This window comes from Vulpes lagopus, chromosome 13 (assembly GCF_018345385.1).
Source record: "Vulpes lagopus strain Blue_001 chromosome 13, ASM1834538v1, whole genome shotgun sequence".
Lineage (NCBI taxonomy): Eukaryota > Metazoa > Chordata > Mammalia > Carnivora > Canidae > Vulpes > Vulpes lagopus.
The window spans coordinates 26,846,396-26,873,122 of NC_054836.1; the positions used below are offsets into that span (position 1 = coordinate 26,846,396).

Genomic DNA, 26,727 nt, shown 5'->3' on the forward strand with positions numbered 1-26,727 from the left:
ACTCCGTATTGTTATTCCAGCCTTTGCGACACTAGCCTCAAGGCCGGCGGCGACCTGAGGCACCGGGTTCGGGCTGGGCTCACGGCGCTGTCACTCCCCTTTCGACTTAGGGGACCAGGGGGTGGAGGATGGTGACCTGTGCGCGAAATCCAGCAACACCAGACCTACCAGAACAAAAGACAGGGCTCCTGCCGCACTTAGCTTCCTTCTACGAAGTCAAAGCTTCTACATTTTAAACGATGTGGCTTTTTGGCTGCCCAACGCCTGTCTACCCACGGTTGACCCCATTCCCAGCGTCGCGAGCGTCAGCGACGACTGGCAAAGCTGCTCAGCTGAGGGTTGAGGCAGATAGTTTTTTTTTTTTTCCTTTTGCTAAAGGAAAAAGCCTGATAGGAAGAAAAAAAAAAGGGTTAATACTATTTTTAAATTTTCGAGGGCTAGGACGACTGACTTTTTTTTTTTTTTTTTTTTTTACCTCTGAGTCTTGGGAGACCAAGGCAACAGAACCCGCAGGGTGAACAAATTAGAGCCGCCGCTGCGCTTCCGGGCTGGAGCAAAGGGTAAGAAGGACGCATGCGTGGTGCACGCGCCTGGGTCACACACCTACGGAAGCGCTCTGCGCAGGCGCGGACGCAGGTTGCAGCAGCGCCCGGCCTCAGCTGATGCCGTGCTCTGGCCGCCCCTCCCCCGCCCCGAATCCGCGGCGGCCGGGCGCCTGCAGGCCTGTCGCTCCAGCACCAGCGGTCGCGAGTGCCGACCCCGTGACACTGTCCTCGGGCCTCTGCGCGCGGGAGCAGCTCCGGACGGCGCAGCGCCCCGCGTGACGGTGAGCGACCCTGGACGAGCAGCCCCCCCTCCCGCCCCGTCCCTCTCGCGGAGCGGAGCAGAGCAGCGGCGCCCCGGGAAGAGCCGAGACGGACGGGGGTTGGGGTAGGGGTGAGGGGGGGGGAGGAGAGGCCGCAGGGGAGCCGGGCCCGCCCGCCACCACAGAGGCGCTTTCAGGGTTGGGTGATGGCGGTGTTGTGCCACCTCCTACCCGGACCCAGCCTCCTGCCCAGGGGGCTCCATCCAGGCTTTGGCCCAACGCCGGAGCGCAGGGAGGATCCCAGGCCCTCCCTCACACCTTGCGCGGCCAGGAGGCCTGGTGTTGCTGTTGCGGAGTTTTCTTGCACGGTTGCCTTGCCCTTTGACCTCTCCAGAGTAGTCTGTGTGCCGAGTTTTGTTTATGTAGCTTATGAAAGGTGATGGCTTACTTCGTTATCCCAGAAGATCATGACCCTTTTAAGTTGGATGGAGTGCTGTGCTTTTTTTTTTTTTTTTTTTTTAATCTCTTTATGCTGCCTTACATCCATGTTGGGTTTTCAGTAAGAGATTGTGAGGAAAAACATGGATTACAGGGAAGCGAAGGGGGCATAGCACCTCCTCATAAACACACCGGCGAGTCTCCAGGAATAAGTGGTCAATGTTTCTTCACTGTGAGGAAAATCCGGTGGGGGCGGAGGGCGGGGATACGAAGTACCTGACAAGTCTGGTGCCTGTCAGCTAGCCTTGCTGAAACAAACACCTGTCAGAGGCCGAGTCATCAAAACAACAGAGAGGAGTAGAAAACGGGCCCATGCTGAGAGCCAGTTGATCTTGATCTTGCCTTCTGTGTCTCCCCTCACCCTCCACCAAAGCATTCTGGTGCCGGTGCACCTTACAGGCCAGTTGTGTTCACTGAGATCCCAAAAAGGATGCCTGAGACCTCACTACTGAGGCCTCCCATCCCTGTTCAGCTGATATTCCATATAGGTCAGTGTGTGGGAAGAGTGATGTTAATTCACCCCTCAACTATCTGTGATTGGCAAGGGTTCGTTTGGCTTGGATTTATTTGGGTTTTTTTGTTTGTTTGTTTGTTTTTTTGCTTGGATTTAATGTCATTGAGACAAACCAAGAGAAGATAATGCATTTGTGGAAATTACAAAATCATTTATGTTTTAAAACTTATATGGACAATGTATGTAGTTTGTTTTTAATGGTAAAATTGTGAAAGTAAGCATCTTCATTCTACAATTTTAAATTTGTCTCCTAGTTGTATAATTTTTTATCCTGCTGTATACACTATGTTTCCGTGATACCAACACTTAGATGGAATGCCAGTATTAAAAAAACTTTTCTTCATACGATAGTGTGACTTGAATTACTGAGTTTTCCTTACTCAAATCAATGAGAATTTTTAAAAGAAATGTTTCTCTTCATACAAATGTCTATAATTATTTTTAGGCAACTGGTAAAAGATACATGATCAAATTTAGAAAGAAGAAATGTTATTTTTAAATTATGCTTTCCTTCTTTATTAATTTTCCCTCCGAATATCAGATTGGATTATGACTTTTCTCTTCATCCTTAAAATTGTGTTACTCAACTGCAGTGCTATTGCATTACCTACATGCAAGGATTATTTTAGTATAGGTGTGGTGTATGTATAAGTACTACTACTTATTCTTACTTGGTTTTAAATTTATATTAAATATAAATTTAAATTTAACCCGTTATTTTTTAATACTATCATTAAATTTTGAAATTAATGATCAAAATTTTGTTTTTTATGTTGGTGAATTATATTAAATATCTTGGAATATTAATTTCATAATTTTAACTGCCAACTGTTGAATGAAAATAATCTGCATGATTGTTTTTTTTAGTTTTTGTTGCAAATGTTTAAACGTTAAGGCTAGAAATGTGAGAATGAGAAGAATTGTGGATTTTATTTATCACAAAGGGAATGAATTTTATAAGGCTAAAAAATACTACTTTGAACTTATAACCAGGGGTTAGGGGCCCAAGAGAACCTGGCTCCAGGAGTCCCAAACACACCAGGTTCAACCACTCACCACTGACAAAATCCAAAAGCAAAGAGAGGAGTGGTGGTGAAACAAAGGAATTTAGTTCAGTGAGGCCAGCATGGGGAAGACAGCGGACTATCATTTCAAAAAACTGTCTCAAGTGCAGAAAATACTTCTGAGTTTATATAAGGAAAATGTGGGGGAAAGGTGGGTGGGTACATGCAGGTGGGCAGTAAAGGTTAGGTTAGATCCATCATTGTCTTGGCATTAGTCAAGCTGCCTCTTTCTGCTTGAGGTTTTAGTTTCGCTTCCCTCCATAGGGATGCTTTACCCTCAGGGTCTTTTGCCTGAGTTAAGAGATAAGCTGGAAGGAAGAATTTAATTAGAAAGTATAGCCTGAGGTCTAACTGGAGGTAGTTGTAGTCTTTCAGATTTACCTGGCTATACATATAATAGGTAATCATAATCTGCTTAAACCAATTTTAGCATTTAGCACTAATTGGTTTAAAGATAGAATGTTTTTGTTTTATTTATTCTAAGAAAAGTGAAGCCCCCTTTCTTTTCAGAGAACCTTTAGGGAAGTGTAGACTTCTCATCAGAAGTCTGATATATCATTTTATAATTTTTTGTCGGAAGAACACTTTGGACTCCTGGCTCCCTTGTTTCAGACATTACTTTGATTAAATATAATTCTAATAAAAAATAATTTGAATATTCCCTTGCAGTTTGCTCTATATTAATTAGATTGGTATAAAAATCCCACAGTATTGAGTATACTTTTTTCCCTAAAATTTACTGTAAGATTTTTCTTCTTTTAGACATGGGAAAGTCTTTTTCTCAGTTGCCTTTGCATTCAAATAAAGAAGATGCTTATGATGGAGTCACATCAACTGAAAGTATGAGGAATGGACTGGTTAATAATGAAGTCCATAATGAAGATGGGAGAGGTGGAGATGTCTCTCAGTTTCCATATGTGGAATTTACAGGAAGAGATAGTGTCACTTGCCCCACTTGTCAAGGAACGGGAAGAATTCCTAGAGGTATGTGTTGCTATGTTGTTTTTCCTTTAAAGAGTAATTCCAGGCTTTCGCACAAGTAATATAAAATCCATAGATCTAAGTAAGCACAATCCTTTGTTTTAAAACTCTTTTAGGATTAAAGTCAAAACTATGTAACAGTTGCCTTCAGTTAAAGGGACACAGAGGAACAAACATAAACATTTAGAAAAAAAATAAGTTTCCTAAAGAAGTCACGAAAACCACCTGTCTAGCACTAGTATTTTTTTCTTTCCCACCTGCAATAGCAGATACATACTATCACTTGACTGAAACATTTTAGAACTATTTGGCATCAGTAGAGGGTCATAATCACATGTTGGGCATTAGGAACAATTTTAAGTAGTTTGGTGACCTAATATTTTTATTCATGAACTAAAGAATAGTAAGAAGCCAGTCATGCCCTAATTAGTCATTCTTAAGAGGAACTACACGAAGAGGGATGGTAAATGAAGATGGGCAATATGGGGGGAAAATCAGTTTGTGGTATATCATAGGGAAATCCAGAAGGGAATAATCTTCATGTGCTGTTTGTAGGCTAGACAAATTTTGGTAAAAGTGGCCACAATGGAAATAATAAAAATACTTTGTGCTGATCTCGTTTTGTGCTTGGTTGAAGTTGATAGGGAACCCCGGAGAAACCATGAGGGAAGGACAACAACAACGTGACAATAGAATATACACCAGTTTCTAACTAACACCCTGGGTTGGGGAAGTTTATATATAGAGAGAGTTGGCCTTTTGAATGTGATAGTTTTATCTTTGCAGGGATAAGTAGCTGTTGGAGAATGAAAGGATTTTTCTAAGTGAAGGGATTAGTGCCTCAGGCTCGGAGGAGAGAAAAAAGGACTATTTTAGCAATCTGGATGTGTTTTTGAGGTATAGCCAGTAGGCTTTTTGGTAGCCTGGAAGTGGATAGGAAATCAAGGATGACTCCGGAAAGTATTGTCTGAACAGCTGGAAGAATGGAAGTAGCTAGCTCTTTATTAGAATGGAGAAAAGATTTGAGTGTATGTGTATGTTCTGGGAGAGATCAGGAGCTCTATTTTACAGATATAATTCTGGAGATGCATATTTGACATCTAAGTGGATATATTCAGTAGGTAGGTAGTTATAATAAGTGCCTGGAATTCAAGTACAAGGCCTCTGCTATAGTCATCAGAATATAGGTGGTACTTAAAGCTGAGTTGGATGAGAGTACCAAGCAATCAGTGTAAATTAAAAAGACACCGTAGTGCTGAACCATAGGGCTCTGTGACATTTCAAAGTCAGTGATATGAGAAAGATTTAGCAAAGACAATGAAAAAGCAGCCAAAGGAGAAGGAGGAAATTCTAGTGTGTCTGGTGTCCTGGAAATAAATGTAGGAAGTGTACTAAGGAGGAGAGACTAGGGGGTGGGGAGAGTGGCTCAGCGGTTTGGCACCTGCTTTTGGCCAAGGGCGTGATCCTGGGAACCCGGGATCGAGTCCCGCATAGGACTCTCTGCATGGGGCCTGCTTCTCCCTCTGCCTGTGTCTTGGCCTGTGTCTCTCATGAGTAGATAAATAAAATTAAAAAGAGAGAGAGAGAGAGAGAGTAAGGAACTGTTAGATGCTACCAACAGATCAGATAATATAAGGACTGAGAACTGACCATTGGATTTGATGATATAGATACAGACTAGTGGACACCTTTAAAAGAACAGCTTGGCAAGTTGCATAAGCATGTATATAGCATGTACAGAGTGGGATCAAGAGAGCACAGGAGGAGTGAAGTTATATAGTAAAAAAGTTTTTTGAGTTTTACTATATATATAGTATATATAATAGTATATATAGCATATATAGTATAGCATATATATATAATAGTATATATAGTATATATATAGTATGTATACTAGTATATATATAGTGTGTATATATATATGTGTGTGTGTAAAGAAGAAGAGTGGTGGTAGCTGGAGGGAGCTATGAGGCCAGGAGAGGGAATTTTTTTTTTAAAGATGGAGTGAATAATATGTTTGTTAATGAGGAAAAACAATGGATAATGCAGGAGATGGGAGAATTATTAGATGTAGTGCACAAGTTTAAGTGACTGCTCTTACAGAGGAGCACCTACAGTTTACTCTTTGTAATAGGAGAAAAGTTAGTACATAGATACACAAATAGGTGGGTGAATGTGGTAGTGGGAGCTTGTGAAAGTTCTTTCTTGTTTACCACATCATGGGCTAAGAGTGAGGATATGGAAGGAGCTATTGGCAACTTGAAGCAAGAGGTGAAATTACAGAATTGTGATTTTGGAGAGGCAAGTTGAGAGTGTGAACTAGGAGTATTGTATGATGGTTGACATCATTAAAGGCCACTTGAGATTAGTGATCTAAACAAGGCCAGTGAGCAGAGTTGCATATTTTTCTCTATCCACATTTAGCTATATGGATATCAGCATATTAGCTAAAAGATTTCCTTTAGGGCAGCCCCGGTGGCGCAGCGGTTTGGCGCCGCCTGCAGCCAGGGGCATGATCCTGGAGACCCGGGTTCTAGTCCCACATCAGGCTCCCTGCATGGTGCCTGCTTCTCCCTCTGCCTGTGTCTCTGCCTCTCTCTAGCTGTGTCTCTATGAATAAATAAATTTAAAAAAGAAAGAAAAAAAAAGATTTCTTTTAAGCAGGATTGTAGTTTAGCCAAATGAATACCCCCAAACAAGACAGGATACATGTACATACAGAGAGAAAAAAATATATATATATATAACATATATTTACATGTGGGTGTGGGGAGGTAGTGTGTGTACATGAGGGGAGAGTTGTAGAAGGGGCATGGAGGAATAATGGAAGCGCATTATAGGAAGCTTAAAATAATTTGACTATAGTGGTTTAAGAGTTAGTACAAAGAGCCACGTTTCTGATAAGATTGAAAAATTGTTTTTTAAAGATCTATTTATACATTTAAGTATATGGATATAGCCCAACCTAAGAAATAAAAGATGGATTTTAAATTGAGTTACCGTAGATAGTGTGTGGCCTGTATGAGTTGTGGAAGCCTCATTTTGTATGCAGTCTTAAAGCATGAGACTTGTTATATGTCAGTTTTGGTTTTTAAGGGGCATAGTGTAGTAACCTCTAGAGACTTTTAGGACATTAAGGTAGGAATATTTCTTCTGTTCTTATCCAGATAACCAAATCAGAATCTACATGGAAAATAGTTGAAAGAAGTCTTGGTAAATTCAGATCTACTGAAAGCTGGGACTTTCAGTAAACAGATTACTCTTTCTCATTCTTTGTATTATTTGTAGTCATAGCTAGACATCAAGCTATGAAAAATATGTTATCTGTTTGGAACTCTGTGTCTACTAGATAAGTTTTGAAAATTTCGAGAGCAGTTTACCAGAGAGATAAGATGAGACCCAGATTTTGGTAGAAAGCCACTGTACATTATGTTAATAAATTTCTAAACCTTTTACTTTTAGGGCAAGAAAACCAGCTGGTGGCATTGATTCCATATAGTGATCAGAGATTAAGGCCAAGAAGGACGTAAGTGATAAAAAAAAAATAGCAAAACTTTTGAGTATTTTTTGCTTTTCAAATTACATATAATTACTCTAATTAACAGTATTAAAATGAAAAATGCTATCAGGTTGTTAAATTATGCCATCAGATGCTTCATGTCATTAAAAAAAGGATTTCTGATTTGGGGTAACGTCTTCAAAGCAGCTTAGTGTCTGAATCTTCTCAGATCTATTTACTAAAACAGACAAACCTAGAATAGCAGTAGGAAACACAGAAACATTTTCATCAAAAAATGGGTGTTAAGGTTCTCCTACTCATCCCAGAATAAAAATGGAGCAAGGATCAAAGCATGTTAGCAGCTGTGTAGAATTTGTGAAGGGAACAAAGAATTGCTGAAGGTCCTGAGAACCCTGATATACAAAGCAAATGTTCTGATACATAATTCCCAAAAGAAGAGGATCCCACACAGAGTACTTCCAGCAAATGCTTCTGGATAACCTGTCAAAATGGGAGGACTCTTGGTGTTATATACCTTGGAAAAGAGTGCAGAAAAGGCTACAGAGATCCACTAACGGGCCTTAAGAAGATCAGAAGGAACTAGACCACTTTGATCTCTCAAAGTCCTTGGGAAAACTCACCAAAAACTCTTTCAAAAGGACAGACATATCCTAAGGAAAAGCCTGCTAGGTATTGAATCCATTTTGTCCAAAGAAAGAATGGGGAAAAAAGAAAAGTTTCAAAAACTAAAGAGAGAATCTCAGAATTATAGAAGTGTTTATACATCTTTAAAAAATAATAAGAAGAACAACTTTGTATTCCAATAGAAGGAGTTTTGAGCAGTGAAGCTAGGAAGGCCACCCTGGCCCATCCTCATCATCTAAAATGCAAGTTTCTGTTAAAGGTACAAAAACATGTCCTTTAAACATGAGCAACAAAAAAGTATTGCAATGAAGCATCATACAAAGACAGTTAAAAAAAAGTGGGGATCCCTGGGTGGCTCAGTGGTTGAGCGTCTGCTTTCGGCCCAGGGCATGATCCTGGAGACCCGGAATCGAGTCCCACATCAGGCTTCCTGCATGGAGCCTGCTTCTCCCTCTGCCTGTGTTGTGTCTCTGCCTCTCTCTCGTGAATAAATAAAATCTTAAAAAAAAAAAAAATGAACTGAAACAAAATGCTGACCGATAGTAGAAGCATATCAGGAGACATGAAAACTGGAACTTAATATTGTAAATTATTCTAAAAGAAATTAAGAAAACTATGGAAGCTATGAAAGAATTGCAGGAGTTGGAAATAGAAAAGCTCAGAAATGAGATGACTAAACAACATGAGGACATGGAAAGACTATGAACCTTGAATTAGAAAAAATTAATTTCAGAAATGAAACCAAGGAAATGAAAACTGGTAGAACACAAGTGCATATTGTAAAGTATGGCAAAGGAAGTAGAAGTTACAAAGGAGGAAATGAAAACACAGTTAATGAAAAGTAAGATAAAATGGTATAGAACACAAAGAAGATTGAACACACATGTTATTGAAGCCTCTGAAGAAAAATCAAAGGAATCAAACTGAACAAATACTAAACATTCAGTTCAAGAACACTTCTCTAAAGTAAAACAAGACATGAACTTCAAAATATTCCACCCATCCTAGTGAAATGATTGGATTTTGAAGGTTAAAAAAAAAAAAAAAAAACAATAAAACCAGGCAAAAGGATCAATTAATTTATAAGGGACAGAAAATCAGATTAGCATGCTTCTTCTTGACTGCAGTGCTCTAAACAAGTAACCAGTAGAGCAGAATATTTAAACATTCATAAAGGGGTGCCTGGGTGGCTCAGTCAGTTTAGTGTCTGCCTTCGGCTCAGATCATGCCTCAGGGTCCTGGGGTCGAGTTCTGCATCGGGCTCTCTGGTCAACAAGGAGTCTGCTTCTCCCTCTGTCCCTCTCCCCAGCTTGTGGTCTCTCTCTCAAATAAATAAAACCTTTGAAAATAAATATCTATGGAAGGAAAATGAACCAGGGATTTTTAAAAGTCTATAGTAGATGGTTATGAATATTCAAAAAATTAGGCTTAATTCCTCTAAATCTTAGGATGAAAAACCTTTTCTGCATATGATTCAAAATCCAGTGAGGAAAGAAAAGATGGAATTCATCTTACAAAGCATAGATTAACTTTTATAAGATGAAAACAAAAACCTTAATTAAAGCCAGAATATAAATGGCAAGCTGGGAGTGATGTCTGTACATTATCACAGATATTATGAATGACTAGTCCACAAGAAAGAAATACAGATGTCTTTTAAACATGGGAAAAGATGTTCAGTCTTATAAGAGAAAAACAGATTAAAACAACATTGAAATACCACTTCTTATCTACCAGATTAGCCAGAACTCCAAATTTTGACATTGTTTTGTCAGCAGTACTGTGTGAAATGAGCACACACATACCTTGTTAGTAAAGGGGGATTTGGCATTACCTAGGAAAATTACATATACATTGACCCTTTGGCTCAGGAATTCTACTTTGAAATTTTTTTTCTAAGGATAATTGTCAGATATAGTCAGTGGCTTTTGTGAAAGTTATCCACTGTGCCAATGTTTGTAATAGCAAAAGACTAGAAATAATGTAAATGGCCAGTGATGAGGTTCTAGTAGAATAAGTTATGCTACATCTATACGATGATGAAATGAGGGAGAATTCTATATTGTACTACTGTTGATATCCAGAGTACGTTTTTATCTGAATAAACACATGCATACAGAGAAGAAGAGAGAAACAGTGGAATGATAAACCAAAGACTTATAAAACAATTACTCTGAGAGTTTGGGAGGGAACTGGGAAGGGGGAACAGGTAAGCAAGTGAGATCTCTGTATGTATATGTATTTATATTGTTTGGACTTTAGAAATACATTTTTTTAAAAAAAGAACTTAAAAGTTGAAATCAGAAGGAAAAAGAAAAATTCCTAAAAACTGAAACAAATGATTCTAACTGAATTCCAGTTGGTGGCATAACCACAGATCAAAGAATCACTTTTTTTTTTTTTAAAGATTTTATTTGTCAGAGACTGTGCACAAGCATGGGGAGCATCAGGCAGTGGGAGAAGCAGGCTCCCCACTGAGCAAGGAGCCCAATGAGGGACATGATCCCAGGACCATGGGATCATGACCTGAGCCAAAGGCAGACGCCACCTAGGCATCCCTGAAAGAATCACTTTTAAGTGACTTGACAATATTTCATTTTGACTGTCAATGTCTAGTAAGACATGTTCTAAATGACAAAGACAACTAAAAACAAAAGTTTAAACTGCACTCAATAGCTACATTATTAGAAGTAATGTTAGTATCATTTTGAAACTGATACATAAAGCAGATAGTTATGTACTAATGCCATTAGGGAACAAGATTCTTTGCATAAAAACAAAGGGCTACAAATACAAAATCAAATAAATTTGATTTTTTACTTCTAACCAAGATGGAATCCTCATAGGCACTAGATTTATTTTTCTGTATAAAACAACTAAAAAACCAGACAGATAAATGAAACCATATTTTTGGACAATAGGCATCAGTCAGTACAGGATGGTGGTATTTGAGAAAGGAAAAACAAATAAGGTAAGTCCTACAATTGTATCACCTTAATGTCTAGGGAAAAATATCAGACCATAGCACAATGGAAAGAGCCCAGACAGAGTTTAGCAGTGCCCCTAAACTGAGGAGATAAATGGTAATGGGAATCTAGGAGGCCAAGACCAGACTTAATAGGACATAGTACTAGACAGTAGAGAGCCACACTGGGTATTCCTTGAGTGTTTAGCTGAGTACTGGTCGGTGTATGTGTATAAGGAAAGTATCTGAGACTGAAGGAAGAACCACGCAAAACAGGACAGAGGGGACAATCCTCAGAGCCCACATAGGGCTAGGGATAGTTTCCACCAATCACTATGGAGAATGTCATAATTCATAGGGAATTGTGTAGAGTACTCAGGATTATTTCCACAGTAACAGAAAATACAGTAGTAGATTAAAAGCTGTAATGCTCATGCTTAACAAAACCCAAGAGCAGACCTTAAAAGGTTCAAATTGTTTTCAAGAAACTCAACTGTACCCCATACAAAACTCAAGAATATATGCAGGAATACTAAAATATCCAACACTCAACATGGTAAAATACATGAGTCGGCATCCAATTAAAAATTAACCAAGCATGGAAAGAAGATGAAAGATGTGGCCCATAATGAGGAGAGTTCACTTATAGAAACAGACCAATAAATGACATAAAGTGACATGCAAGCCATAGAAAGAAACAAAGGTGCTGCTGTGGAGTTATTTGTTGGAGAAATCAGGAAAATTGTATTTTAAAACCCTAATTTGGAGGGTAAACTTGAGGATGGAGGTGGATCCCTGGAGATTGGAAATAAAGAGCGAGAAAAAGAAGAGCTAGATTTCAAGGGGAATTTGAAAAATAGCAAAGGCATAGAAAGTTTATTTTTTTCTTGTCTTATATCTGCATAATATTACCCCTTTCCTGATTTTCAAAAAACAGTTTAACAACATCATCAAAGCAGAGTTGATTAATGTCAACAGTATTTTAAAAACTGGAGTACATAAATACTTTGGAATGAGAGATTCAAAGTGTTAGTGAGACTTGGTGAGATTGATGAGGCATGTGGTTATGTCATTATGTTTTTAAGGATTTCACAGGTTCTGATGAGCCGTCACTTTAGGGAATTATATAATGGCAAAACCCACATGTGAAAATTCTGCTTTAGTGAATTCAGAAGGGAGAGAAGGGAGTCATGAAGTCTATTTTTTTTTTTATAAAGTTCCTCAGCTTAATTAATTATAGTGTATAGCCTGGTTTAGGAATTACTGTAGTAAATATTCTACCTACAATAGCCCTGAAACCCCAGTCTCCAAAAAGGTACATACGTCTTTTAAGGAGGACATTTTAACACTTAATAGACCAAACCCAATCGTACTAAATATTTTTGTAATACAAAAAGTTGGTAAAATTGTACATCTACTGCAAGTATAATAGGGAAAATTCAAGTTGAAAATATCTTCTCTAAATGTTTTTATTATGTACTTTTTGATGCACATGTATTTCAGTACGCCATTTTTCTTTTCAGAAAGCTGTATGTGATGGCTTCTGTGTTTGTTTGTCTGCTCCTTTCTGGATTGGCTGTATTTTTCCTTTTCCCTCGCTCTATTGATGTGAAATACATTGGCGTAAAATCAGCATACGTCAGTTATGATGTTCAAAAGCGTACAGTATATTTAAATATCACGGTAAGTACAAATTTACGTTAAATATTTTACTATATTCCTTTATGATATTAAGTATGCCTTTGTCCCTTTAGAGAATATTAAATGTGGCACTGGTCAGTTTGCTTCTGGGTGTCTGCTATTGATCTTTATCATTTCTGGTTCTGCTAAAAATGGCAAATAGTACTGGCAATTCTGTATACAGAATCATTTAAGCATTTGAAGTTGCCTTTAAGATGGTAAAATAAACAATCTTGGGCAAAAAAATATTAACAGTTTGTTCACTTTTCAACATTTGACTTCAACTAGCTTCTGGCAAAGTGTTAAAATAATTGATTCTATAAATGTTATAAACATACCATTTTCTTTTCCTTGTATTTGGTGGAGTATAGTTTTTTTTTTTTTTTCTTTTTTTTTTTTTTTGTCATTTTACCAGACTATTCCTTTATGGTCTTGAAAGATAAAGTATAGACGACTGTTTGATTTCTCTTATAAATTAGTGAGTGGGAAAATATCCACAGTATTTTCCTGGACAGTGGTGTTTCAGTACTCTACAGCCTCCCTACTCCTGAAAGCAACAAACAAACAAAACCTCAGAGAAGGTCTGCTTATTTACCTGTTAACATTTGTTTGAAAAGAAGCATGGTTTGCAAACCACTAAATAATTAAAAAGGAAAATGTGTATTGGTCATGCCACAAGGGTGCATCTCTGTGGCAGTGGTTTGTTGGGAAGAGCAATATTGGACTAGTTGGTTTTCCTTGCAGGGGTGGTTCATATACTTGAGGTAGAAATAGAGATACATCTGGTTGTAGTTGTGAGGAGAGGTTTGGAGGGACAGGACTATAGGGGAATGGTATGTTAAAATGGAATTGCTCATTAATTACAGGAGAAAAAGAACTCTCCTGGGTCCATTTATCCTCATTATTTAACACCAAAAGTTGTTAATCTACAGGCTTAAAAAAACAACTGCATCTATGGAAAAAAATGTGCATAAAACAACATAATGCTAATTATAAATCATTTCATATGACTGGTGAATAATTGTTGACTATTTTCTCACTCTATTTATTTTTTAAGATTTTATTGATTTATTCATGAGAGACACAGAGAGAGGGAGGCAGACATAGGCAGAGGGAAAAGCAGGCTCCATACAGGGATTCCAGTGTGGGACTTGGTCCCCGGACTCCAAGGTCACGACCTGAGCTAAAGGCAGATGCTCAACAGCTGAGCCACCCAGACGTCCCATATTTTCTCACTTTAACAGTCATCTGGAATGAGAATTGTATTTTTCTTTTTGTACAGTGTTTAAGGCAGTGGCCAGATTTTTCTTTTGGCCAACCTCTGAAACTTGTTTTAGTATCAAATATTATAAATTCATAATAAAAGATTAAAAAGTCCTATGATGTTCCATTCTAAATATAAATATATTTAGATGTAAATATACTTTATTTTCAGTAAATATTCAGGAATTCCCACTTTTTGGGATGCTAACACTTAGAACAGATGAACATTAAATAAGAAATAACATTATTATATAAGATAAACATTAAGTTTGACTGGATTACCGTGAGATGAGGTTGAGTTTTCCATAGGTTCTCTATCAGTATTTTGAAAAGTGGATTATATAATACTGCTTTTGTTTCTTAAAATGAATATACATTAGTACTGCTTACTATGCTTTAATAACTTTTGTCTTTCTGCTTATGAACATATTAATCATTGTAATACATTTGAAAAATACTGTGATGTATATTTTTATTTCTATCTAGATCTAACTATAAATATATACATATATTTTCTAATAATGCATGTATATATTTGCACACTTATATGCATTTAGAAATGTAGTCAGGTATTTTCATAATGTATATAAGGGATACACACGTGTATAAGTGTATACACATGCACAGTTTACCTTAAGTGAAATCTCACTAAATTTTCCCATATTAAGTGCTTTCATGTAGTCTTTTATATGGATGTATTACAATTTACTCAACCATTTCTTAGTAGATGTTTAATTTTGCTATTATAAATATTCAGAAAACATCTTTGTACTTAAACTTTGTTTCCATTTCAGGTTACTTCTATAGGATAGATTGCTAAGTGTAAATTTGCTAACTAAAGATCACAGATCATTTAAGACCTTTGATAATAAGTCATCATTGCCTAAAGGTTTATTTTATTTTAAGATTTTATTTATTCATGAGAAAGAGAGAGAGATAAAGAGGCAGAGACACAGGCAAAGGGAGAAGCAGGTTCCATGCAGGGAGCCCGATGTGGGACTCGATCCGGGGTCTCCAGGATCACACCCTGGGCTGAAGGCCGTGGTAAACCGCTGAGCCACCCAGGCTGCCCTACTTAAAAGTTTACGACTGTGATCTCTTGACTTACAGATTAAGTGGATTCTCACTGCTCTCAGCAACAAAATGTCTGATAATACTAAACTTTCTGTCTTGGTTTTTTTTTTTTGGCTGTTGTTTTTTGTTATCTTTTTAATCTTCGGTACATTAGAGGAACTACTTTAGGGACGCCTGGGTGTCTCAGTGGTTGAGCATTTCTGATTCTTGTAGTTTTGTTCTCAACCTGTTTTGCATCATTGATCCCTTCACCATTCTACTGAAAGCTATGGACACTTCAGAGAAAGAAACATACCAGCATTATTTTGCATGTGCAAAGGATTCCAAGATTCTTCTGAATCCCCTTTGGCGTGTATCAGAAAGTCTATTGACTTCAAATTAACAACCCTTCCCTGTAGTGTTTAGAAATTAAATTGACATGGGTAGTAAGAGCTAAGTAGATGAAACTATATATTTAGATAAAGGTTGTTTCTATTTTATGGGATTTAAAAATTCTCTATATTTATAACTATAAATTAGTGCATAAATGGGGTCACAAAATCACTGATTGCTAGCATATTCTTTTTTTTTTTTTTTTTAAGACTTTATTGAGAGAGAAAGCTAGCAAACCAGCGGTGGTGGGAGAGGGAGGGATAGAATGAGAAGAGCAGACTCTCTGCTGAGCAGGGAGCCCAAAAGCAAGCTAGTGGGGCTCCATCTCAGAACTCCAGGATCATGAGCTGAGCCTAAGGCAGACACTTAATTGACTGAACCACTTAGGTGCCCCTACCATGTTCTTTTTTTTAATCCTTGTTTACTGAGACTTGTTTCTTTCCATTTACTCCATATGGCATTGTTCTACCTTTTTCCATATTCATATTAATTTATAAGCCCACATTTAGCTTTTTTTTAGTTTAATACTTATTTTCAAAGAATAATATTTTGTACATATTTTATACATGTTGGTTTTCTCACCTATTAATACTTTGTAGAAATCTCTCCTAATTTTCTGGTTTAGAGTTAATCTCTTCTTTCCAGTGGGCCACATAATATTCCATGTAATGATTTAATGCTATTTGGTCATTTTTGTGAATGGGCATTCGCTTTGTTTTCAGTTTTTTTGTTTGTTTGTTTGTTTAGGATGTTACTGTCATTAACATCCTAATGTTTTTATTTCTTTAGAATAAATGCTCAAAAGTAGGATTGATAGGTCACAGGATATACATTATTTTTATTTTAGTGGATATTGCTAGTTTCCTTATTTGAATGGTTGCAAGGCTTCACATGTTTTCCAGGAATGTAAAAATAGTCCCTTTTGCTCATATCCCTGTCAGGAATAGAATTTGTTGCTTTCTACAAGTTTTACTAGGGTAATGTATCTAAAGCAATATTCTGTACTAAAATCAACTTTTCCTCAACCATAAATGAATGTGAGAATTTTTAAGTGTTTCTTGGCCATTTATATTTGTACTCTTTTGATTTGTTTACTCATGCATTGCTTTTTTTTTTTTTTTTCTCTTAAGGCTTTGTTTTTTTGTTTTGTTTTGTTTTGATTTTTTTTTAAGATTTTATTTACTTATTCATGAGAGAGAGACAGAGAGAGAGAGGGAGGCAAAGGGAGAAGCAGGCTCCATGCAGGGAGCCTGACATGGGACTCTATCCCGGGTCTCCAGGATCAGGCCTGGGCTGAAGGCAGTGCTGAACCGCTGAGCCACCGGGGCTGCCCTCTTTTTCGGTTTATAAGGACCTTTTGTATAGATGATAACCATTACAATCTGCCTTACAAATATTTATCATTTAGTTTCTGTTGATATCCTTTCGTGATGACTATTCTGGATGTTTTATTTATTATATTTTGTCTCTTGATTTAACATTTTTTCTTCATTGGTCATTTTCTAAAATAATTTAAGATAATCATTATGAATTAGAATTGCAGAAGTTGCCCCAGCTATTATGCATAGAAATATATAGCTCCATTTTTTTGCAACAGACTTTGAATGTATCGCATTTCTTCCTCAAAGTGACCCAGTACGAATCTCTACTCATAATAGAAGTTAAAATCCAATCTCTTTTAAACAAAATTTATTTGAAGTATTATTTAACATTTTAAATGGTCATCTTTGTGTTTAGTAGACTAGGAAGTAGCTTATTAATATTGACTGTGAAGATATTTATATATTAACATTTATCAAAAACTTAGGTGAAACTTAAAATTTTTAATAGAATTTTTGCTAAGACTACAAATAGATTTTCTAACATTCATTTTTCTATATTCCTGTAGAATACACTTTTGGACTTTTTATTGTGTTTATTATCAGTATATTATATACATAGTACTCACCATAAAACCAAATAAGCAGTTCCTTTAATGTCCTTTGATATTTTTGGCAGTACTTTTCTTCCTCCTAATAACTGAAGCATGGTCACAGCTGAAGTCTTTATTTTTTGGAGGTCATTTAAAAAATTTATTTATTTTTAATTTATTCAGGGGAGACAGAGAGAGAGGCCAAGACCTAGCAGAGGGAGAAGCCGGATCTCTGTGGGAGCCTGATGCCAGACTCCATCCTCCATCCCAGGACCCCAGGATCATAACCTGAGCCAAAGGCAGACACTCAACCACTGAGCCACCCCAGGGCCCCTAAAATTAATTTTGAGTACATATTTGTTATGTTTATACATTTTTTATCTTTCTTTTTCAGAACACACTAAATATAACAAACAATAACTACTATTCTGTTGAAGTTGAAAACATCACTGCACAAGTTCAATTTTCAAAAACAGTTATTGGAAAGGCACGCTTAAACAACATAACCAATATTGGCCCACTGGATATGAAACAAGTAAGCTTCCATCATGAAATACTTTGGAGGAGTTAAATGAATCTTGACTTTGTCTATCATATTAACTTGAGTCAAGGGGAGGTGGGGAGATTTCCTTAAAAACCTGACCTTGACATGTGTCCCGTCCATGTATAAGAGAAAGTCTTAGTATCAACTTTGCAAAGGGAGAAATTTCTAAACCTTGAGATTATGTATGAAATCTGTCTTCAATACTTGACTCTTTGATCCTCTTTCCAGTTGGCTTATTTTCATTTTTTGTTTTTCAGATTGATTATACAGTACCTACTATCATAGCAGAGGAAATGAGTTATATGTAGTAAGTTTTGATTTTTAATCATTTTCTCATTAAATTATAAAGTATGAAGAATAAAGTATATGGACATGGAAACCACATTTGGAATAATCCTATTGGCCTCTGATTGTTTCTGTTCTCTTTGCCCTTGTCAACATACATAATATTTATGTACATTATGTACCTATATACTTAATATTTGTTTTTTACTTATTTATTTTTCAGAATTGAGATATTCTTACACATTTTAGTATTTGTTGACTTTTTAGTGTAAGAGAACTAAAAAAAATACTAGTAATTTATAATACTCTATTATTGGTTTGAAGTTCTCAGGCTTTTCAGTTGAATCTAACTGATTATTGACTCTTACTGAGTAAAAAAAAAGGGGGGGGGGATAAGGGACGCCTGGGTGGCTCAGCGGTTAAACATCTGCCTTCAGCTCAGAGCGTGATCCCAGAGTCCTGGAATCCAGTCCCATATCGGGCTCCTTGCATAGAGCCTGCTTCTCCTGAGTCTGCCTCTCTCTGTGTCTCTCATAAGTAAATAAAATCTTTTAAAAAAAAAAAAAAGATAAATTTTTATCACTTTTATATCAGGCTAACATAGAATTTCTAAGTAATAGACTGTTTACTAAAATTTCAAAAAGTGAGTAAAAAGTAGCAATAATTTGTAGCCTGGGTTAAACAGCTCTACAAGTTCTATAGTAGGAAAGCATGTCTGTTTTTAGAATAAGAAGTCATGAAGATACTTAACCATTATTTGAGCTATAGAAAGTTTTGAGTCAATAAATGCTTTTTTTTTTTTTTTTTTAATTTTTTTATTTATTTATGATAGTCACAGAGAGAGAGAGAGAGGCAGAGACACAGGCAGAGGGAGAAGCAGGCTCCATGCACCAGGAGCCTGATGTGGGATTCGATCCCGGGTCTCCAGGATCGCGCCCTGGGCCAAAGGCAGGCGCCAAACCGCTGCGCCACCCAGGGATCCCCAATAAATGCTTTTATCCTTTTTTTTTTTAAGATTTAGTTTATTTTAGAAAGAGAGAGCACTCAAGGTGGGGAGGGGGAAGATGGGGGAGAAGGAGAAGCAGACTCCCCTCTGGCAGGGAGCCCGATGGTAGGCTGGATCCCAGGACCCTGAGTTAATGACCTGAGCTGAAATCAAGTCAGATGCTTAATCAACTGAGCCACCCAGGCACTCCACTTATATCTTCTTTATAGTATCTCTATTAGTTGTAACACAGGAGGAATCATAATTAAATGATTTTAAATTTATAATATAGCTTGCATTTATTCACATTTTTTTCTTTTTAACAGTGATTTCTGTACACTGATATCCATCAAAGTGCATAACATAGTACTCATGATGCAGTAAGTATGAATTTTTTTTGAGGTATTTCTTTGTTAAATTAAGATGTATAACATTGGCTTATAGCATATGCAACCCCTTTACAAATATCAGTTCAATTGAATTTTGAGCCCTATAAAAGTTCTATGAGGTGAGTAAATATTCCACTTTACAAATGATGAAAAGAGGAGCTCAAGGAAGCAATGAAGGATGACATGGCCACTAAGCAGTGAATCTGGACCTTGCAAGAATGCTGGAAAATGGGGAGGGGATTGGGACAGAGAGGAGGACTGCCTGTAGTAAATAATCCTTAAAAGTAATGAGAAATACTGTTACTGGTTTGAAAGATGAGTATTATTCAAAGCCATTAAAAAATTGTAGGTTATAGGTTTGGTGTTTGGGTCATTAGCTGACATCTAAATAATCCTTTTCCTGTGATAAGAGAACTATATGATTAAAAGATTTTATTTATTTATTTGAGAAATAGAGCAGGAGGGAGAAATAATCTGAAGCAGACTCTGCTGAGCACATAGCCCGATGGAGTGCTCAATCCCATGACCATGAGATCATAACCTGAGCTAAAACCAAAAGTTGGATGCTTAACCAACTGAGCCACCAGCCACTTCTATAATTATTTTTAGGAGTGGAATGAATGTATTTTTATTTCATGATAGGTGTTCTGGAAACATATTTTGCTTTGTATAATTATTTGAGTAAGGCTTGCTAAACCAGCATTTATGTTTTTCTATTAGGGAAATAGTCCCCAAGAGGTCCACATCCACAAAATTATCATTAATCAGTCTCTGAAGAAAATTTTGATATATAGAAGTATTCTCAGTTTAGAAAACGTTTATATATATATTTTTTTTCGTTGTTTTCTTTTTTAGAGTTACTGTGACAACAACATACTTCGGACACTCTGAACAGATATCCCAGGAGAGGTACCAGTATGTTGACTGTGGAAGGAACACAACTTATCAGTTGGGGCAATCTGAGTATCTAAATGTACTTCAGCCACAACAGTAAAAATCGAAAGAGATGCCACTGGAGAAGAAATCCCTATTGATATTTTTCTAAACTCGGAAGGATGAGGTACTTACTTCCTGATAGAAGATCTTCAATTGAACAAACCTAAAGTTTACACTTCCATTTTAGGGGTACAGTTAAAAGTGTGTGGACTTGTACATTATTGCAACACTCTACTCTGTGTTCATATCTGTACCAGGATCTTTTACTTGAATCTAAATTTGCTGATTTTCTTCCCCCTCCTCCCCTAATGGGGACATTGAGACTTCCCAGGTAGGACAACAAATAATTATCTATAATTCACAGCTTCAGTGACTACTGGAAACATAATTTGATGATGAACATAATTGGAGAAACTTTATTTCTGGATGTTTTTATAGAATATTACCGAGAACCTGTTATTCATGAAAGACTTTTAAAAAATAACTTTTTTTCTGTTTTACAAATTCCCATTGCTACATAGTAGTATTTCAGGATATTTTAGCTTTTAGCTAAACATTTGTAGTTTTTCATTTGTTGGAAATCTACTCATTTGCACATTTTTGACAGTCTTATTTCAAGCTAGTACTTGCATAACACTAGAAACCAAAATAATCTTTGCAAAGTTCTGTACCTAAAAATTTTTTAAAGCCCCGTTTCACATGTCTTTCCATGTAAGTAAGTTTTGTGAAATTTTTGTGTAGTCTTCAAACATAGTTAATGTACAATATTGTAAATAAACTTTGCATGGCTTTTATACAGCTTTAATAAATATCAAATAAAGTACAGTTTCAACAAAGTAAGTCGCTCATAAAAATAAACAGGAAAATGAAATTCAGAAACTTACAGAATGTGAATATGGTTCCAATTACGTATGGGATCAGGCATAAAATAGTTTTGAAATAAAGTATTTTGATTCTCCACTTTTTTTAATATTGCTTTGCATACTAAGAAGTTGTGGAGATACTTTTCACCACTATTAGGTATGTAAGTCACTCATGTCATCCATTTTATACCTGTTTTAAGGAGGAAATTATGTCTTTGGTAGCAATTATCCAAGAAATTTTGTCATTAAGCGATGGTGGCTATATCAAAATTAAGAGCTGTATTATCCTTTTAAAAAATTAATCACTTTGCACTTCACATGGATATCATGCCTCTAGTGGTTACATTTTAAAATTTTCAAATTTTTGTTTGGATTTTATTTAAAATTGTTTTCAAGTATAAATTACTTTTTCACTTCGTTGTTTTATATCTTCAATACCATTTTCCATTTGGGCTTCTTGCCTTTTCACTTATCAGGTTCTGATTACCTTGTAAATACGTACCACTGAGGGTAGGGGCCGACTGTGATACCAAAAAAATAAAATAAAATACGTGGCTTGAGATGAATTTCCTTCTGGTTCCTAGTGACAGAAGTCAGGTTCCCCCCCCTTCCCCCCCAAAAAAGTGCCTAACTTATATCTGAAACATACCTAGTATCAGTCGGACTCCAGCTATAACACACAAGCTTTGTTTAACTACTTAGAGTGAATGAAGCCTCCTTTCTGCCTTGAAACACTCAGGTCTCTCCTTAGCTTTCATATTTTCTCCACCTTTTCCTGAGTGAACATTTTAAATGGGTGGAATGCGCAAACTTTTTTTTTTAACTGCTTGTCTTACCTTAATCCATTGCGAACTCATCCATCTTCACTGTTAAAAGTCACCCCATCACATTTGTTACAGACTCACTGTCAATCCAGTCTTAATGTGTTTTTCTTCTGCTGTGTTTTTTGACTACTCCCATTCTCCTTGAAACTACACGCCTCTAATACATTGATTCTATTTGTATTTTTCAAATCCCTTGCATTTCATTTTCCCTGTCTTTTGACATCTTTACATGAGTATTATTTAGATCCTCTTTTGCCTCAAAATTTCTAATTCTGTAACCTTTAATTAACAACCATCTGTTAGGGCTTCCAAGTCTTTCTATATACCTGACTGGTCACCTGTCTACCTAGAGATAATAGTATTTCAGTGACACTGTGGAAAATCATAAAATGTTTGAAAAACTTTTTAATCATATTCTGTTCTCTTGTCCTTGAGTCCTGTGTACTTCAAAATCACCATTTTTTTCAAAATCATCCTTCAGATATGCCTCCTTCAAAAATCAATCCTGATTTATTTTTCTGCTCTGTATCTTTTAACCTTGGAAAGGTATGTAGTGCAAATTAAATGGAATTTTCTATTGATTTGTGGTTCTGATATCCTTTTAGAGTGCATGCATAGTGTCTGCTGAAGAGATAGGAAAATGAGGGAACATTTACTTTTAGTGACTTAGTTTTAAATATTTTGTCTTCATTTTTTTGTCTTCATTTTTTTAATTAAAAATTCTTTATTATACCTACATTCCATGAAGTATAAGGTAGAAAAACCTAGAATTTAAAATAAGTGCAAATCAACAGTAGAGGAAAAGAGGATCACCTGTTACTGCTTTCAGAGAGGTTTAAGTAACTTGCCAGAATACACCTGGAACATAGTAGGCTGTAAGTTAATAAAATTACAAAAAAACATTCAGGTGAAACAAAATTATAACCATTAAAAAAAAAACACAGGGAAGAATGAATGAGCATTGTTCAGTGAATTTTTTTCTTGCATAATGGTAGGGTAGATATTGTTATGTGTTTTTGATTTTTTTTTTTTAACTGCTCTTGGATCTTATTCAAAGGATATGGTAAAGATGTTAAATTTTTTTCCTGATACTCAAGAATAATTTTTTTCTTGAATTACACTTTTAATAGACTGGTCGTTCTAACCAAATGCAATATTATAACAAGTCTCTGTGTGTTGATATTATATCTGATACTATGGTCTTCTAGAGCTCTTTCATAATGTTTTTCTTACATAATTTTCTTATATAATTTCCCTGGTCCTGTGAGTCAAAGGATGGCAGGATCCTCATCTTTTAGAAGAGGAAGGAGATGCATAGAGAAGTTATGGGACTTGAAGAAGATTACTTACTTAGTAAATAGTCATATTGGGCCCAGATCTAGTTTTTCTGTCTCCTTTGTGGGTGCTCTGTAATTTAAAATAGAGTCCATTAGGAAGCCCTGTTGACTCAGGTTAGTATGAAAAAACTCAGAGAAAACATTTACTTAATAGCGACAATCAAAATAATATTGATGGACTAAGATTTGGGTACTTTTAAAGTTAGTACCGTACCTGAAATAATTCTAAATGAAAAATGAGCACTTGTACAATATTTTGGTATAGCATAAACTATAGTTGATTTTTTTCTGTTACAATTTATACTCCTTGATCATTCCAATAAATATATGACATACATTGTCAGAGTAGGCTATTTATAAATAATAGAGATTAATGTATTTGAGATTAGAAATAAGAACAGTGTGAAAATATTAAATACCGAATAAATTGCTTGAAATTGCTAAATAACCGTCTTTAATTTAGTATATGACATGTAAATGATTGGTTTTATTTGTGAGCAGTTTTTCATGCCTTTTTTTTCTTTTTTAAGCCAGTGAGGTAATTACTTTCTCTTAAGAGTTCATGACAAAACAAAATTCAATTTAGATCTTCTGAATTATAGTTTGGAAGTGATACAGTGCAGTGTTAGAAGGAAAATGATTGCTAAAACACAAAAAATATCATTACTGCAATATAATTCTGAATGTTTTGATGTAGGTTATATCCTCAATTTTTTAAAACTTCCTTAATTCTTTATATATTGATTATATTTCATTTTGGAAAATAGTTTGTTAGGTGCTTGACCCCCAAAGTAAGTCACTGCTCAACATAAGAACATTTATTAGTTATTTACTGTATCATATACTGTAGTAATCTCTTATGTGCATTATCTGATTATTACTCAGAAGAGCCCCCTAAGGTTGATACTGACAATGCCTCTCATTTTATATCTGAGGAGATTGAGTTCTTAGAGAAGTTAAGAAATACACATAAGGTTGAAAGTGGCAGATTTGAGATTCAAAACCTGTCTGATTGACTCAAAAAACATCATTGCTCTTAAAATTAGCATATCTTCTTTCCAGCCTTTGAGAATGTTTTATTTGTAAAAAAATTATTGATTATTGCACTTAATATATAAGATTTTGAGGGTTTTGCTAGTATTTTCAAAAATACTATTAGTATACTTTATTATTTTGTAGATCTTTGGTATGATAAAAATCGTTTCTCAATGAATTTTAAAATTTTTAAATTCATACTTATCTGTTATACAGGATTTTTTTTTAAAGAAAATTTTAAATTTACAAATATACATCAGACTTCTTTGGTGAGCAGTGTGAATTGAATTTCAAGTTATTAGGTTGCAAACCAAAGGTTACTTACCATTGTGTCATGATTTTTAGGTTATAATATCTGGAAGCAGCAACTACATGACTCAAATACATCTAAGAATAATTAAATTTTATTTCTCTTTTTCATAAAATCAGATTTTAAGTGAGATGTTTATCTGAAACATTTATTTTAAGGAAAATATATGTGTTTGAGAAGATGGGGTTAAAAGACTTGAACATTATTTCTTTAAAAAGATTTATTTTTACATGAAAACAATATATTTGTGATGTGCTTCAATCAAAAATTTTATTCTATATCCCAGATCTTATTTCAAAGTAAAAATTTTCACTTAGCTGAAATTTCTGATTAGAACCAACATTTGTGTATTTTTGTGCTTAGTGAGAATGTAAATTTCACAGTGGATTTTTGAAATTTATCCTTACTTTGGATAAAAGCAAGTGATATATTTATAAAATTACTATAGGGATAAATTAAAAATGGTAATTTCCATTAAAAAAACTAGTATAATTATGTTTATAGTTCTTTTTACACAAGTTTAGCACAGAGTCTAAATTAAATATCTGTATTGACCCTAAAACTATTCCATAAATTACTTTAACAAATATATGGCAAGTTTTTCATAGCTAAATAGCTCTTCTAGAAGGAAATTGTTGCCTTCTGTTTAATTACATTAATTGAAATGTGTTTAAGAGAAATGTTTTCAGCATATTTTGTATACTAAAAAACAAAAAGGGTTAGTATTGGGCCAATGGCCAAGAGGTAATATTACTACCATGTAGACTATTATTGTTCAAACTGTCCCACTTCCCCCAGAATTTTAGAAACTAGAAGTCTGGGAGATAATGTATCAGCTGTGGTCGGGTGATTCTAAAGTGCTGTAAGTATATTCATCTTTTAATTGTGTAAGATGGAACAAATGCCAAGTTGCAAAATATGCATAATTTTGTTATGTAATGGTTTGTTTTAGGCATAAAATACCAGCAAGCTATGCCTTGTGTTCTGTCTTATATTTCCTTATAGAACTATATTAAGTAAGATTTTTGGAAAATAATTTAAAATGCTTGCTGACTTGACCTGATCGGTCAGATACTTGAAAGATGGCGTTACTGTATAGATTCTAATCCATGATTCTACTTGTGGAATAAAGCATAATATAGAATGAAAGACTATGTTTGGGCACTTACTCTTTGCTAATATTATGTGTTAGCCTCCATCATAACATGCTGAATTTCCAAGTTGAGCAGTTCTATAATTGTAATTATTGTTGCTGTTCATGTAACAAAACATGCTTATATTAGTAAAAGGAATAGAAGTGCTCCCAAATGCTATTTTTTTAATTACTTGTAACTGTTGCTCTTGTAATTGTGTTTGACAAAATAAAATTTGTAAACATTTTAGCATGAAAAATAAAATTTGTATCAGGCAAGTATCTTGGTCTTACTTTCGAAATTCCCTTGACAAAAACAAATCAATGTAGATATTGAAAGTCCTTTAGCTCAGAGCTCTCAAGTCCTTTCAGTTCTTTCCTGAATTCCACTTTAGCATCATCTTTGATTTATTTTTCTTCATCCATTTGGCTTCCATTCTGTTGTCAAATTCTGTTTTATGTCTGTAATATCTCTGGAATCTGTCTCATACTTGAAATCTCTGTTGCTATTACTCCCTAACTTGTTTACTGAAGAAAGCCCATTTCCTTGCTACTGGTATTGACAACCTTCCATATTTTGGCCATACCTAAATCCACACTCTTTTTTCTTGTCATTTCCCTTCACCTCTGTCCCAGCCAGATTGAGATGTTGGCCATTCTTAGAAATAGTCCTTTGCATTATCCATGCTTTACTCATTGTGTTCCCTTTTCCTGTGAAAATTATTTGACCATTTCTTTAATCCTCAAGCCTATCTATTCTTCAGTGTTCAGCCCAGTGCCCCACTCAACTTTCTGATTCTTCCTGTATATTCACT

General features: G+C 35.6%; 1 protein-coding gene and 1 long non-coding RNA gene across 7 annotated transcripts in view; one reads left to right on the forward strand and one right to left on the reverse strand.

Annotated features, from left to right (window-relative positions):
- LOC121474676 overlaps positions 1-590 on the reverse strand; it is a 61,966-nt gene extending 61,376 nt beyond the window's left edge. For 2 of the 6 annotated variants that reach the window (XR_005983459.1, XR_005983461.1), the window contains exons 1-2: positions 476-589; positions 169-386 (exon numbers count right to left, since the gene is read on the reverse strand). This is a non-coding gene — a long non-coding RNA (uncharacterized LOC121474676). Of the gene's footprint in view, positions 1-168; positions 387-475 lie in introns of all 6 variants that reach the window. The other 4 variants (XR_005983462.1, XR_005983458.1, XR_005983463.1 and 1 more) reach the window with 4 other exon arrangements.
- Positions 591-687: 97 nt separating this feature from the next.
- Positions 688-26,191, forward strand: TMEM106B (transmembrane protein 106B). Its single transcript, XM_041727722.1, has 8 exons — positions 688-826; positions 3,644-3,865; positions 7,325-7,388; positions 12,495-12,654; positions 17,667-17,807; positions 18,074-18,123; positions 19,413-19,466; positions 20,331-26,191. Exons 2-8 carry the CDS (start codon positions 3,646-3,648, stop codon positions 20,467-20,469), a joined length of 828 nt encoding a protein of 275 aa, XP_041583656.1. The 5' UTR covers positions 688-826; positions 3,644-3,645; the 3' UTR covers positions 20,470-26,191.
- The last annotated feature ends 536 nt before the right edge of the window (positions 26,192-26,727 follow it).

Coding starts and splice junctions, on each gene's coding strand:
- TMEM106B (XM_041727722.1), top strand. CDS start 3,646: ATGGGAAAGTCTTTTTCTCAGTTGCCTTTGCATTCAAATAAAGAAGAT. Junction 3,866..7,324: donor AACGGGAAGAATTCCTAGAG/GTATGTGTTGCT, acceptor TTTTACTTTTAG/GGCAAGAAAACCAGCTGGTG. Junction 17,808..18,073: donor GCCCACTGGATATGAAACAA/GTAAGCTTCCAT, acceptor TTTGTTTTTCAG/ATTGATTATACAGTACCTAC.